General features: G+C 35.0%; 1 protein-coding gene across 15 annotated transcripts in view; it reads left to right on the top strand.

The window, feature by feature from the left end:
• Window positions 1-14,337, top strand: part of COBLL1 (cordon-bleu WH2 repeat protein like 1) — a 160,771-nt gene extending 146,434 nt beyond the window's left edge. For 13 of the 15 annotated variants that reach the window (XM_049712055.1, XM_049712059.1, XM_049712052.1 and 10 more), the window contains 3 exons: window positions 3,848-5,427; window positions 7,302-7,478; window positions 13,394-14,337. In XM_049712055.1, coding sequence (XP_049568012.1) covers window positions 3,848-5,427; window positions 7,302-7,478; window positions 13,394-13,480 — 1,844 coding nt within the window. In that variant the 3' untranslated portion in view covers window positions 13,481-14,337. The remainder of the gene's footprint in view (window positions 1-3,847; window positions 5,428-7,301; window positions 7,479-13,393) is intronic. The other 2 variants (XM_049712058.1, XM_049712051.1) reach the window with 1 other exon arrangement.
• Window positions 14,338-16,386: the final 2,049 nt, after the last annotated feature.

Below are 16,386 nucleotides of genomic sequence, written 5' to 3'. Positions count from 1 at the left end.
ACACTAATAGCCAACACTTTCATAGCACTTGCTATGTGCCAAGGACCTTTCTTAAACACTTTATATATATTAACTCATTTAATCTTGTATATTAACTCATTTATGGGTATTATTACTTTAGTCCCATCTTACAGATAATAGAGCCACAAAGACATTATGTAACTCACCTGAGGTCCCACAGTTAGTATGTGGTGAACCTCAAATTTGAACTCAGGCAGTATGTGTTCAATACGTGTTGATTCCAAAATGTGCTTCTACCTACCATGTGTTCTAATGTTGTTGTTGTTAAATCTTAGAGGTTATCTCACCTAGATCTTGGATCTTAAAGATGTATGCTCTGTGTATACTTATGATCTACTTCTCTTTTTTCCTTCTGCTGACTCCCTAACCCAAGCCTGTTTTATTTCATAGTCGGGTTGCTATACCAAAGGTGAAACTTGGCTGCTTGATTTTTCAGGCCCAAACCATCTAATCATGTAATAGTGCTTACCAGTATTTCCCACTCCCCGCCCCCCAATCAAGACAGTTTATTCTCTTTCTCATGATATATTTCACTCAGTTCTATCATTAGGCCTATGCTCATTTTTATCTTTGCCTGGAAAATAATTTTCCACCTATCTTCACTCATCCAAATCCTGCCACTTTACTTATTCTGTTACTTGATTACTAGAAGCCATGTAGTTTTCTGTTCTCGACTACTCAATTGGATTGGACAGTCTTTGATCATAGAAATTATATCTGCTACTTTGTTTGAATTCCTTATAGGAGAATACTGAGATATGGTTAAAATATATATTTAGGATTGAATTTCAGAAAAATGATACTATACAAATAGAAGATGCAAGGAATACACAATGGTTTTCTTAGTTTTTTTTTTTTTCTTTTTGCGGTACACGGGCCTCTCACTGCTGTGGCCTCTCCCGTTGTGGAGCACAGGCTATGGACACGCAGGCTCAGCGGCCATGGCTCACGGGCCCAGCCACTCCGCGGCATGTGGGATCTTCCCACTGCGCCACCAGGGAATTTTAAGGGGGTATGAAGAAAGTGCTTATTCTCATAGTCCAATCTATTATGTTAATATATAAAACTAGGTTAAGATTCATAGAAAACATAGGGAGATATATATATATATATATATATATATATACACACACATGGATTATCCCAATGTCACAAACAAGATGGACAGATGGATAGATATAGATATGTCATTTTATATTTGTGGTATGTGTTGGTTAATTTGAATATATATGTCTGACTCATTTTCCTCATGGTCAGTACCATCCTGAGATACAAGTGTACAACTTATATACTTGTATATGATTTCCCCCTTTTTTCTTCTTGACTCAGTTTTTTTATAACATACGCTATGACGGCAAAAGCATTTCTATTGAGAAGTCATGATTTAAAAGCTGTTTACTTCTTTTAAAAATCATAGTCAAATTAAATCATTTTTGCTAAGATTTTGGCATCATATTAGTGCTAGGGTCACAAGTACATTTCCGTAATACCTTTATTTTGATTTGCACTTGATTTACAATGACCCTTGTCAACTCTAGGTGATTTTTAAAATAATTTGTTATCCTTAAACTAGTTTTATTCTCCTTTTCTCTCTTTTTTTTTTTTAACCTACCCTGTATACTTATCTAAATCATCCTTTCATCAGGTTGTTGATGTTGGTGTCAGTGTTGAGTTGGGGGAAGTACAGTATAGTACAAAATAAACCTTCTCCCTCTACTGGCCATTCTAGAAAAATGGCCTGTCTATTCATTGGCATTTCATTGGCAGTATCATCGATACGTAGGAGGATGGACCAGCTAATGAATTCAGGACTGATTCTAGGTTTCCAGGCCTGACAATCATTGAAAATTTTGAAATTGTGAAATTTTGATGAGAAATTCAGTTAGATAATGGTGAAGTAGGTGTAACCCACAGAAAATGTGAAAAATAGAAACTTAGAGTTCTAAAACCAGTAAATTAGGGTTAGAGAGGATTTAATTTAAAATATATTTTTTATGTTGATTTACCTTCTTTTGGAAAATGTTTCCATTCTGCAACTGGGATATACCTATATTCAGTGGAAAATGAAAAATTAGAAAGAGAAAAGGAAATACATTTAGGCTCATTTTCTGGTGCCAGGACCATTTCTTAAATTCTTTTGTGCTCATATCAGCATTGAGAGTACCACTTTTCGTATAGATATTAAAAACACTTAAGAACCAAGTAAATAAGAACACAGGCAGAGATGTGTCTCTTCTGTGGTTCCTAATCACGTGTCCTTAATTTTATAAATCACAAAAGTTAATAATTATTAGTCACTGAGAAAAGAAATCACTTGAATGGACAATATGAATAACTAGTTGCATTTTATGTGGGAAGAATAAATATTAATTCCATTTTTAAATTATATATGTAATATAGGAACCTTGCAACATAATAGAAAATATAACCACCATGATCAAATAATTGTGCAGTTAGGCAGGGTTTAAAAATATAAAGATTTTAAAACAAAACTATCCAAATTTACCTGGCAACATGATTTTTTTTTTGCATGCATGCATGCATATCTTTCTTTTTTCTTTTCTCTTTTTTTCTTTTTTCACAGAGGACCCATTTTAAATAGCTCATGATATATTTTAGGCAGTGAACTTTATCTTATAGATGAAAGTGAGTGATTATAAAACTATAGAGAAATACTTGACATCCTTTTACAATTTGACTTCCAAGGCTCACATTTCACTTGTGCTGTGCAAACAATCATATCTGAAAGGAGAGGCCACTGAGGGTTTTGAAGATGAGGGCTAGCTGGTTATTCAGAAGAAATGACTCTTCATGGCATTTGACTGGAGGAGCACAGTATATAAATCACTTGGCTTAGTACAAGACACGTGGTACACATTCATAAGCCTGTGTTTTCTTCCAGATGCCTCATTCCAACTCTTTGTCATCATGCTGTTGGCTGGCAACTGTTGCTTTGTTAACCTAGACACTGGAAAATGATTTTTGTTTTCAGGAGGTCTGAATTAAAATTAAGAGGAAAGGTAGTGCTGGGGAGAGGGAAGTTGTTTTCTCTACCTGGATTCAGACATGAGAAAAATAGTTATTTTTTCTCACAGAGAAAAATCAAAACCCACATGATTGTTTTTATGTAGTTGAAATCACCCATATTTTGACTGAAAACAAAGTCCTCTAAAAGTATTTAGCAAGGACACCTAATTAATAAGACAATCAACTTAGGTTCTGTTTTTACTTCAACTCTTAAAGGTAAGGTTTTGTTGTCTTCCTTAATTAAAACTGATAGCATTTGCTGGGATTGTTTCCCTTTTAACGTTAGGTATAAAATTTAAATATACTAGGGATTATAGAAAAGACAGAGAATCAAAATGGAAAAAAATTAGAGAATAAAAACATTTTTTAAATTTGTCAATGTCTTGTCATTCTTAACAATGACTGAAATATAGTCTTTATTTAAAAGAAAAATCATAGGTATCTTCTATGAGTACTTGTTTTGGGCAATACACTATCCTAATAAGCATGTTACATAAATGATATATATAATACATGTTTTTTTTTTACATCTGAGCAAACTGAGGCTCAAAAAGGGTAAGTAATATGATGTGGCCATACAGGTTGTAATTAGTCAAGCTGATTCCAGATTCAGGTCTCTATGATATCAAAGCCCATGCTGTTTTCTCTGTATGCCACTACCTGTATAATTTTTGTATAATTGGTAGCTGAAAATTATCTATAGAATTCAAATCAATCTGTTTCAGTTTGGGGGAGGCAGGCATTGAAAACTTGAGGTTTTCTATTTTTTTCATATACTTTATGATATTTTTTCTCTCAGTAGATCAAAATGAAATAATTGTCATTCCAACAAACACAGAAGACAGTATGAAAAATGGAATGAGGAGAACAGAAATCAATGTAGCAGGTGTTGCCAAAAGTAACAATGTGGACGTGGAAGTTGACAGACTATCAAACGATCAGGCATATAAAACTGATACTGCTAGAAGTTACAAGGAAAATCATCTTGCTGCTTCATCAGCACCAGATCAAAAACTGATTCAACCTAGTGCAGAAAAGACAAAAATGCAAGATGCAGCAATTCAGACAATCCCTTCCTGTGACAGTTTTGATGGGAATCACCAAGATCATAATTTGTCTGATGTCAAAGTTGATGAAAGTGTGCAAACTTCAAGTAACAACAAATCAACTCAACACTCATCTTTAAGCCCACAAGATTCTTTAGATACCTCAAGAGAATTTGGGAGTCAGGGCCCCCTAATTACGTATACAGAAGAGCAACTCACCATAAAAGATCCAATTTGTGCACACGGTAATGATGATCTTTTGCCTCCTGTAGATGGGACTGATAAAAATTCAACAGCTTCTTATATAAAGACTTATCCATTTTACAGACAAGACTATAATCCCAAGCCAAAACCTTCAAATGAAATTACAAGAGAGTACATACCCAAAATTGGGATGACTACTTACAAAATAGTGCCTCCCAGATCCCTAGAAATATTGAAAGATTGGGAATCGGAAACCATAGGGTATAAAAATGATCAGGAGATAAATACTTTAGGAGAAAAGGACACTCGTGAGAATGTGAAAGTAACTGCAATCCAAACAGAAGATCCTGTTATTTCTGAAAGCCCAAAGGAGCCAGAAGGAGACCTGAAACCAAAGCCTACCCTGAGAACAGAGCATCAGGTGCAAAGTGAGGAGAGTCTTACCCACAGCACAATGTCGAATCCTCTGAAACCTACTCCCAAAATGACGAGAGACACTGGCACAGCTCCTTTTGTGCCAAATTTGGAAGATATAAACAGTATTTTGGAGTCAAAACTTAAATCTCGGGTTTCAAATCCCCACTCCAAACCAAGTTCTTTTTTCTTGCAGATGCAAAAAAGAGTTTCAGGTCATTATGTGACATCTGCAGCTGCCAAGAGTATTCAGGCTGCCCCTAATCCTACTCCAAAGGAACTAATAAAGAAAGAGGTGGAAAGGGATACAATACCTCCTCCAGAGCCAGCTCCTTCTCCCTTAAGTAAAACAACTCACTCTCCTCCACAGCCACACATTCAAAACACTGATGATGACAGCAATCAGAAGCCTGCTGAAACCTCTCCCCCTCCCGTAGCCCCCAAACCGGTTCCTCTTCCCAAGAGTCAGTTAGCAACACTTAACCTGAAGACTCTGAAAACTTTTGGTGCCCCTCGACCATATTCCAGCTCTGCTCCTTCACCGTTTGCCCTCGCTGTGGTGAAACGGTCACAGTCTTTCAGCAAAGGTCGTACAGGGTCACACAGTGAGGAGGTCAGAGGTGCATCTGCCCGAGCTCCAACTGACACAGAGGGAGGGAAGATTCCTTCCGTAAATACGTTTGTGGACATCCCACAACCAGGTGTGAAAGATAAGGTAAATGTAACCTTTTTAAAAGTAAGGGATTCTTATACAACATGGTTTCAACGGGGTTAACAAAGCATGTCGGTTTGTTTGTGTGTTACTTAACTCTGAATTCATAATCTACTATCAAGCTACTGTAGGAAGAAAAGAGTAGTAATACACAGAATCTGATTATTTATTCTCAGTTATTATAATTCATATAACTTGATCAGATATTACTATAAGATCATCCTTATATAATTGTATCATTAGGAAATATTTAAATTTAAAGCTTCTTTGCTCCTACATTTGTATAGTGTAATAGTTTATAGTTCTGACTCTCTAGTTTTCTGTGTTTTGCTTACCTCAATTTGTTTATAACTTTTCTGGACGGTCTGGTTGACTTTATTTTCTTTTCCAATTCTCCATAATGGCAAAAGTTTTAATTACATAAAAACATAAGCAGTATCAAAGACTAGATAAAATAACCAAACATCTCTCAGCTCTGTATTTTCTATCATATACACTCAACCTGAGCTTACCAAACATTGTTATATGTAATTTAAATTAAAACCAGAGTTTAAATAGGTAATTTTCTTAATTTCCCATTTTGTTAATTCAGTGTCAACTTTCCAGTTATATGTATGTTGAGCAAAATATCACTTAACCACCATCTAACCTTAATGGTGTACAAAAAAGGGATTTGTTGACTTCATGTTTGATCAACTAATGATATAATTTGCTAGATTCAAGTAGTATAGTCAGGAAGAAATTCACAGTATGAATTATGATAATCCCCATGCAATTTTTAAAAAATACATTGTGTACTTTTACTCTGATAGTGTTTAAAGAATACTTTCATATTTGTATGACTGTTCCAGAAGCATTTTATACTATTTTTTCAAACACTCCCAGAGTAACAGAACATTAACCATATTGCCAAGTAAAGACTTTTCCATAATTTTAAAGCAATATTTACCTTGAAAAATATTTCTTCATATATTTTCACATTTATGTTTATTACTTTGATATAATATCAGGAAGAGATATATGATGCAGAGATTAATTCTTTACTTGCGAATAAAGCCTGAGTTTTTTTCTTAGAATGGAATACCATTTCTAAACAACAGAACCTTGATTTATATAATACAGTTTTTGAGCCATTGCCTGAGTTCTGTTTAGCTCATCTTTTATAAAGATACTCATCTGGCAGTTTGAAAAGACATTTTTAAGATTGTTTGAATACAGTTGCCAGTTAAATCAGTTACTAAATATTCCTTCCTAAGAAGTTTAATTAAATTTTTGATTCTTAAATTTGGAAATTTCTAATATTTATTTTTAGTCTCATGAGAAAAATAAAGAAAACATGGTCATCAGTTAGCCCCTGTGACTTCCAGAAACACAAAATAAGCTGTTAGTCACTAATATTCCTTTATTAGAAGATACATTAGGTTCAACAAGTATGAAATTACCAACATTTGTCCATTTGTACCATCAAAAATAATTTTACAACACTAATATATTGGAACTATGAAAATTTTTTTTTTTTTTTTTGTCTGTGGAATTTTTATTATTACTTTGGCTCTTCTAGCCAACTCCACTGGAGAAATCGGCATTATTCTATTTACTCGAGGACAGTAAAATTACCACTGCATTTGTGAAACAAAAAGAGGTATCACTTTCCTTCCTTAGCCTCCTGAGTTCAAGATGAGGGAAAGTAATGCCCTCATCTTCCAGCTGAGCTCTGGCAGCAGAGATAACTCAGTGGATGAGGAAACAGAGCTGAGTCTAAAACACCAGTGAGGCAAATGGTGGTTCTTAAAGAGCTACTGATGATGAAAATGTTTTGCATAATGGCCCATTCTTCACGTGGTATTCATATAAATATTTCACATTTATTTTTATAGGAAAATAACTCTGCACATAATGAACAGAATCCCCAAACGCCATCTCTGACTGACGGCCCATCATTCACCCTTAAGAGACAGAGTTCTTCAACATTCCAAAGCTCTGACCCAGAACAGATCCGACAGAGTCTGCTGACTGCAATTCGTTCTGGAGAGGCTGCTGCCAAGTTGAAAAGGGTAAGTTTTCTTTATCAGATGGGTGACAGTGGGTTTATTTTCAACATTGTCAAACTCATACTTAGGGGAAATTGTTTTCTGGCTTTTAAGTCTGAATAGGGAAGATGCCAGAAGTTACTCTTTTATGTCAGGGGTCATTTTTGAAGTATAAGCTGAGAGAGTACTTAAAAATATGTCAGGTCTGTTTTCCTAAACATGGGCCAGGTGCAGAACACTAGTTTTGCTCATTATTATATATCTATATATAGAAAGTGCCTTGGACTCTTATTTTAAAAAAATTGTGTTAGCACAGCAAGAAAGAGTCTTTTGGAAAGAAAGTCCCTCCTTTATTCCAGAAAAGCTGCACTGTTGTAGAAGCCTGCAAGTTTTCAGTCATCGCTCCTACAGCAATCAGTTACTACCATACGTGGGATTGGGTGGTTGGGCGGGGGGAGGAGTTTTATAGGCTAAACCAAAATAATGTAGGGAAAATCTAGAGAATTTAGATGAGGCCTAATGCAGAAATTCCAATCTTAATAATGCCCTGCCAGAGTCTAGCTTCTCCTGGATGTAGGAGAGCAAGGAGGTGTGCCCCCTTCTTGGGCAAACACCAAAAAGCATCACAGGGAATTATGTGCAGATGAGTTTCTTCCCTTTGTTGCCTTCATCCGCTGAAAGAGGATGTGGTGCAGCCTTGAGCCTGGCATCCTCACTTGGACCTCCCAGAGGCTGTAGTTTCCCTAAATGTCTTTCTTGTTCTTCCCTTAGTCATCTTGGTTGCAAGTTCCTCAACACCCAAGACAAGACAAGTACTCATTATTTCACTGACTCCCTAGGCATTTCATTTTGTGAATTCCTTCTCTAATCATTTTAGAAGCTATTTAGAGAAGAGTAAGAGACTTGTTGAGCAAAACACTGAACTCAACAAAAACGAAATCTGCCAAGGAACAGGAATGCTGCAAAGATAGAAAAAGGGGGAGGCATCCTCGCATGTCTACACAGCCAGCTTTGCCTGTGTCAGCCAGCTTCCTGGATGGGTTTCATTGGAGCCCTGAGTGATGGCCGTTCCCACAGAGGACTTGGCGCTCCAATCTGGGCACACATGGTGACAAGGCAAAATATTGTGTGCTGTCAGGAGTGAAGGAAACATGAAGGAATAATTCAGGGGAGAAGGTTTGAATTTTGTAGATTATTTGTAGAGTTTAAATTAAGGTGCCAGGCAGCAAAAAAAACAAAAGAAACCAAAAGGAACATTGAAATTGGTATTTCACAGGTCATGACATCTATATTTTGTGGGGGGGGAATATGTCCCTGGAAATAAACTGTACATTCTTATTTATGAAAATAATTCTATTTCTAATTCTGTTTCTAATCTTGTAAATTAAGGATGAGTTTCAAAGTTCTCAATTCAATAAATTTGATAAATATTTTTTTAAAGCAGAAAAATACCAAACATTGTACAGATACTGGGGATACAAAATTGAATAAAACGAAGCCTCTGCCTTCTGGGTGTTCATAGCCTGGGACTGAGAAACAGTGGTACCTCAGGCTCATGGGAGAACAGAAAATAACCGCAGTGCCTTTGTACTAAGTCAGTGGATATATTAATCAGTTTCAGTAAACTAATTGCAGAAAACAGTGCATTAAGTTGGAAATGCCTTCTAGGCCAACAGAATTTTACAGGCAGGCAGCTGTATACTTGGTATCTTACGGGCTCCGATTTGGCAGTCTCTTCACGTATAAAATTCTCATTGCTTCCAGAATGAGCTGGATGTGAATCAACACGGAAAGCAGGCCCTAAATGATGATCCTATAATTGTATCCTGTTTATAACTCATTACTTTAGGTTCTATTGAGTCTAAATTCTCTCTCTCAGTAGGAGGTTACTGACAGCTCTGACTCCCTATAGTGTCAGCTCCTAAACTCTGTTTAATGAAAATTCCTTACATAATCCTTTTTCTTCCCTCTGAAGAAAGACACAGGGTCTAGTAGAGTTCATGATATCTACACTCCATGATCAGCACCTTCACTTCTACTTATATATGCTAAAAATGTGTTTTTATATACCAAGACTCAGAAGAACATTGTTTGTAATAGCTCCAAATACATATAACCTTAATATCCAAAAATGGTAGACTAGTGGTAGATTCAAAGCATGGCAATAAATTGGATAAAATACACACAACAGAACAATGTAGATAGAGACATAAAAAGATATGTAAAGTTGACAGCATGCAAAACTAAATTATATTATTCAGTGATGCGTGCATAGGTGGCAATTATTTTTAAAAGTGAGGAAGTAATTACAAAAATCACAATAGGGTTACTTCCAGAGGGGAAGAAGAAGTGCTGTTGGGGGTGTATTAGAGCAAGACGGGCACACAATTTAAGAGGGAACTAAAAAAATTAATCAAGATAAATATTATCTTAACGCAATATTTAAAAATATACAAATTAATGCAAAAATCCATGATAAAGTCAAAATTTTAAATAAAAACAAGATCAGTAGGGAGCTGGAGTAGGGAGTATTCTCTTGACCTGAGTGGTGGGCTACATATATGTCTGTGTTTGTTTTCATTGGGCTGTTCAGTGCACTCCTCTGTACATGTATTATATTTCAAAAAATTGCAGAAGGTGGTAAAAATAGACACAAGAAGGCTCTAATTTCTTGTGATCTTTGCTTAAGTCCCATATTTCTGTCCTGTTCTGAACATTTCTTCTGGTTTGTTTTACATGCTAACATTTCTTTTATAGAACAACAGTTATAGTGCCAAATAAAATCTCCAGTGATTTTGACAGTGGGTTTAGATTGTTCATCAGAAAGTTGGCTCCGTGTTTTGGCACCCAAATGTTCACTTTTACTCCAGGTACCAAACTGCCTTATGGCTCTTGTTCATACTTGAGCAATTAACCTTCATTAAGTAGTTGGTTCACATTAGAACAATTATCTAGTTGATTGCCCTAGTGTAAATGTAGTCGTGAATTTTCATGTTTCTTAAGGCTTTTTTCCCATGCCTTACCCCCAAGTCAACCCACATATAGTCAAAGCGATTTGTCTTGTCTTCATATAAAGCATTAATAAATCTAGCACAGTATTTTATAAAATGTGTTTGATGTTAAGATGTATGTATGACAGCAAATTGTTTTCAGAGAATAAGAGATTAAGTCATCTATTATTATTGACTTGTGTTGACACAAGAACTTTGGCTGCTTTTGGTTCTTGTTGGTGCCTCGACTTACTAAGGTTATTACACTATTATAAGGAGAATATAGGTTTGTAAATATAAAAGTCTGAAAATAAACTGATGAATGATATTTAGTGCTTGGTAGTAAGTGTTTCCTCAGAAAATAAAACTTATCGTTAGCTAGATAGAAATCTGGAGGGAAGAGAAAACCTGGGTAAGTCACCCAGGATCTTCCTGGCTTATTTTGTTTAATTAGTCTGCTTTTTATTCATATTTCCTTGGTTTGAATTTGAACAGTCCAAGTGTTTCAGGTTGGCAGCTCTTTCCATGTATTTTTTTTTTTTTTTTTGCTGTACGCGGGCCCTCTCACTGCTGTGGCCTCTCCCGTCGCGGAGCACAGGCTCCGGACGCGCAGGCTCAGCGGCCATGGCTCACGGGCCCAGCCGCTCCGCGGCATGTGGGATCTTCCCGGACCGGGGCACGAACCCGTGTCCCCTGCATTGGCAGGCGGACTCTCAACCACTGCGCCACCAGGGAAGCCCTCTTTCCATGTATTTTAAAAGTAAAAATGAATGATGGTTTCACAGTAAGAAAGCTATGTGAATATTCCTGAAAATTTCTTGAACTTCAAGGGTAGACAGTCAACTAGTAGATGCTTACATCAGTAAATTCTTAAAGTTACTTTTTAAAGATATCTTTATTACTAGTGTCCTGTGGTCACTGTTCAAAAACTTCAAGCAATACTTTTATACTTCATAAATGTTTGTAAAAAGTTACCATATTTCATCTAAGAAATAGTCATCGAGTTACACTGACCAGGCACTAAAATAACTATGAGTGTGAAGTAGGTATGAAGTGGCATTAAAATAGACAAGGTCTCTGACCTAAAAATTCATAGAATAGTATTCTAATGATATCTTCTCATGTTTGAAGTTTAAGTAAACAAATTTTTAAATAACAAAATACCATTTCCCCCCAGAGTAACTGCTCTGGATAGAGTACAGTGTAACCTTTCAGACCACTTTTGTCATATATAAACATTTATTTTTTCTAACAAAAATGGAATCCTCTGTAAAACACTGTTAAATATATATCTATCTCTTGAAGCTTTCCCTTTTGTTACATACATATCTATGCTGTTCTTTTAAGACTATGTAGTATTTGTAATTCCCTGGTGGTCCAGTGGTTAGGACTCTGAGCTCTCCCTGCCAAGGGCCCAGGTTCAATCCCTGGTCAGGGAACTAAGATCCCACATGTTGTGTGGCGTGGCCAAAAAAAAAAAAAGACAACATAGTATTTGACTGTATGAATGAACCATAGCTTATTTGCTCCTTACTGGTAGACATTTAACTGGATTCTAGTTTTTCACTCTATAAATGATGTTACAATTAACATCTTTTACTTGTAGACATTTAGAACCATTAGTATGTTTTTTTAAATGCGTAAACCAAATTTTCTCTTTTACTTTACAAAGAATATGAGAACTGCAATTTTGGCAAGAATTACAAAAATAACCCCTCACACACAGAGAGACTTTTCAGACCAAGATTACATAACAAAAAGCCATTACCTGCATTACCTGTCTGTTTGTTGGCTGTACTTGGAAAGTAGCCCCACATGAGTACTGAACAGGGTGCAGATAAGTAAGTGTTCCTTCCCTTGGTGGCAACTTTTCTGCTTAGCTATTTCATTTCAGGTGGATGGTGTCAACCACTCTACTCCATCCTGTGTTCATAAGACAGTCAAGAAAATTGATTAGTTTAGATGATCTATCTTTGTTTAGTAAAAGGCAAGAAATGAAGCACCAGGAAACCAAAGCCAACCTAAATTTGCCAACTTTATTTTCCTTTTCACTAACTTACTCTGTTGCTAGGCAGAATCTGTGGGCTTTTGTACTTCAGTTCTCTTCTTATGAAAAGAGGATAATGTTTGGTTATAAAGCTGAACTGGTCAAATTACAATCAAGAGATGAACTATTTTTCTTAAAATGTCATATTTTATATGTAATATTTCAAAATATTATACCTACTATTCAGAATCCAGACAACTTTCTTCTACATTCCTGTAAGTAACGTTGGAATTTCAAGCTATTTAGGAAATTTTGTTTTAGTGTGTTTTATTCCCTTACAGTTTATAAATAGGAAACTTTGCCATAGAATTTTGGAACTTAGGAGTTTATTCCCTAGTGAATAAACTCCTTTTCATTCTGCATTTGTTTTGGCAAAACAGTCATAGGTTTGACTTTTTTAGCCCTTCAAATGAAGGCATTTTAAAAACCAAAGCTAGTTTTTCTTATAAATGAGGGGTACCTGGGAGAATAATTTCAAGTTAATATATATCATCAATATGAAAATTATAGAATTCATTGCTTTGTGGAATTTGCTTTATTTTTCTACATTCTCCAAGGTACTTTGGGGGAGCCAGAATTAATCTAGCTAAAAATGCGCTTTAATAACAACTTGGCCTGCAGTCTGCTTATGCTCTTGTCCTTTGAGTTGATTTGGTAGTTTTGTAAAGACTAAGGTGTGTTAACGGATTATTTTACTTGTTTGTTGTGGAAATAACTCATTTTTAATTTCATGGCAGATTGAACATTTATTCTTGATTATTTGAAATTTATTGAATAATAAATACTAAATGTTAGCATTTACAATTAAGTAGAAGTTAAAATGTGGTAATTGTTGAAAATTGAAAATTAGACAGCTGTCCCATTTTAAATTGATGGGTGCAAAGTGTGTTTCTTTCTCTTAGGTTGCAGTTCCATCAAATACAGTATCTGTGAATGGAAGGTCAAGATTCAGCCGCTCCATGTCCCTTGATGCCCAGGATGGCCATTAAGTGTTGCCCTGCCATGCCGCACTTCACCAGCTCTATTGCACAGAACGACTTCATACTGATGGAGAATGTTAGCAAATGTATGTTCAGATGTACACTAATATATTATCTATTAAAGCATAAGAACTTGTGCTGTGGCTTTTAATGCCAAAAGAAGAATTACCAGAATTTATAATTTATAATAATATCTTTGGCCTTTTTTGCCTTAAGAACTGAATATGCTGCTTTAGAACTTTAAGACAAGGTGTTAATGACTTTCATTTTTCTCAAATGAGAAATAGTCACCTTTTGTTGATTTCACTTATTGACACATTCTCTGCAATCGTGACTTAGACAAAGGGATAAATTAAGATTCATAGACTTATATTTGTATGACACATAAATAACTAGGCAAAGATAGATCTGACATTTGCTGCCTCAATGTTACAGTTTAATTGGAAATGTTTATGTTATATTAAAGCCCATAATAAATATTCCATTGATGGATATAACATGTTATGGGGTGGGTACCCCATCCTCTAAACATAAACGTTAAGGTTTCAGAAATCCTGGCTTTAATTAAAGTGATAGTAATTATGTAGTTCAGATGCTAATATTCTAAATAGTAATATATATTTACATTAAAGCTAAAATTGTTAAGCAAAACAATGTCTAATTTGTTGGCTTGTAACTGTTCTGGAGTCTAGAGCTTGTTGATGTTCAATTCCTACTTTAAAAATTTAACTGCTCACTTATTCTAAAAGCCTTGTCAAACAAACTGATGTTATGTTGGTTTTTACTAAAGCTACTGGGATATCTGCCTCTTTGGAAAATGTGTTGCTTTTTCCCCTGTTTAATAAAAGCAAGTTATATATTTGGGATTCTTTTTAAAATGCAGTTTGTGTCAATCAGCACATCTGTGCACTTCACCTGATGAACACATCTCCATCAGCCAGTAAACAAATAAGTAATATAGTAAGACCGACCATTTATCAGGGCTCCCTGGTGTGTATGAGCCCATGTATTCTAACTCCAAAATGCATAACATGCTTAGCAGAGTTCTTGACACATGGCAAGTACACATTAAGTTAAATATTGCTGCTATTTCCTTGAATCAGACTTGAAGAGACCCTCATGTATGGAAACCTAAGTTATGTCATTATAAACCAATAGGGAAAGGAGTGACTTTTTGAAAAACTGTGTTTGATTATCCACTTGGAAAACAATACATTTGGATTCCTAACTCAAACCATAAACAAATATATTTGAGTTAAAGACAGCTTTTAAGAGCAGTATTTTAAAACTTAGATGAATATATTCAACATTTTTCAGACCTCAGCATAGGAAAATTACTTAAATAAGACAAAGGCACAGTCATAAAAGATATACATTTACAAATATTAAAATTTAAAACTTATATGTACATTAAGTACTATAAAAATGAAAAAATAAGCCACGAGAAGTTTTTAATATATATAAGCGTTAATTTATAAAATGTAAACATTTCTAAGACTCATGAAAAGACTACTGAATAGAAATATGCACACACTGAAAAAACAAAGGGTATTTTCTTACAAGAGGAAATCTGAAAGGCTAACAAACATATGGAAAAAAATACTCTTCAGTAATAATCAAGGAAACGCAAGAACACGAGGAAGTGTACCACATCACACCCATCAAATTAGTAAAAATGTAAGTTTCAAAATAGCAAGTGTTGTCAAGGGCAGTGAAACAATGGGAACTCTTTTACTGTGGTGGGAAAAATACCCTGGCACAACCATCAAATTTGCAATATCTAGTAAAATTAAAGATCTCTTATCATGTTACCTTAAAGAAGTACTTATGTGTGTGATTAAGGAGAGGTAAAAATGTTCATGGCAGCCTTGTATATAAACAGCAGAAAGGAGTCCTAACCAGCGCTAAACATTGATAGTATATTCATATAATAGACTTTTGTACAACAGTCAAAATGAACAAATTAGAGTTATGCATATCACATGGATACATCTCAAAAATAATAAGGAAGAAAAAATGGAACAATGCTTATTTTATGATGCTTATATAAAATAATAAAATATGCAAAGTGATACTATGTATTATGGCTATAAATATAGAAAAAATAAAATACACAGGTTTGCTGGTGGGAATCAAGAAATGAAGATCGGATTGGGGAGATTTATAGGAAGCATCAATTGTGTTTGAAAACAAGTTTTACTCCAGGTTTTAGCAAACTTGAAATAGTTTGTAGTTTTTTTTTTTAAAGATCACACAGGACTTAGGGGGATATATATATGAACCATTAGTACACATACAATCTGAAAAAGTTGCCTTGTCCACATTACTTTAGGAGAAAAGCATGTGCTACACTCTCTACCCAATTGGGAAAGGATAGGAAAACTAGTCATATCCTTAAGTGACAGCAAAGTGAAGATACAGGAATGATTTAGAACCAACTTTCAATTTTCATATTTAATTTTTGGCATCTAGGCATTTTGCTTTTCCTTTTTTCCCCCATCAAGTTATTTCTTTATGATACCTATTTTTAAATTATCCAGATTCTATGTAAATTATAGGGTTTGAAATTACCCTCTTTTCTGTCTCCAGCATCCCAATCCCCTTTTCAGAGATAACCAATGTTAATGTTTTGATATTAATCCCTATATAGATGTATTTATATCCAATACATATTTATAGGTTTGTTTTCGGCTTTTGTATTTTTGCAGATTTGTTGTTACTGTTGTTTTTAAGATTAAAAAAAGTCACACTCTAATACTATTTAGCAACTTGCCTTTGCACCAGCAATGTTCCTTCTTGCACATAAAGATCAACCTTATCATGTTTCAGTTTGTTGTTCTCCTATTATTAATTTCATTCTTGTGGTACACAGTTATGCCTAGAGTCAAGATACTTGGGTTCAAATCATAGGTCTG

The sequence above is a fragment of the Orcinus orca genome, chromosome 7, assembly GCF_937001465.1.
Source record: "Orcinus orca chromosome 7, mOrcOrc1.1, whole genome shotgun sequence".
NCBI classification, from domain to species: domain Eukaryota; kingdom Metazoa; phylum Chordata; class Mammalia; order Artiodactyla; family Delphinidae; genus Orcinus; species Orcinus orca.
Note: the sequence above shows the minus strand (reverse complement) of the source record. Positions and strands in the feature narration are given on the sequence as shown.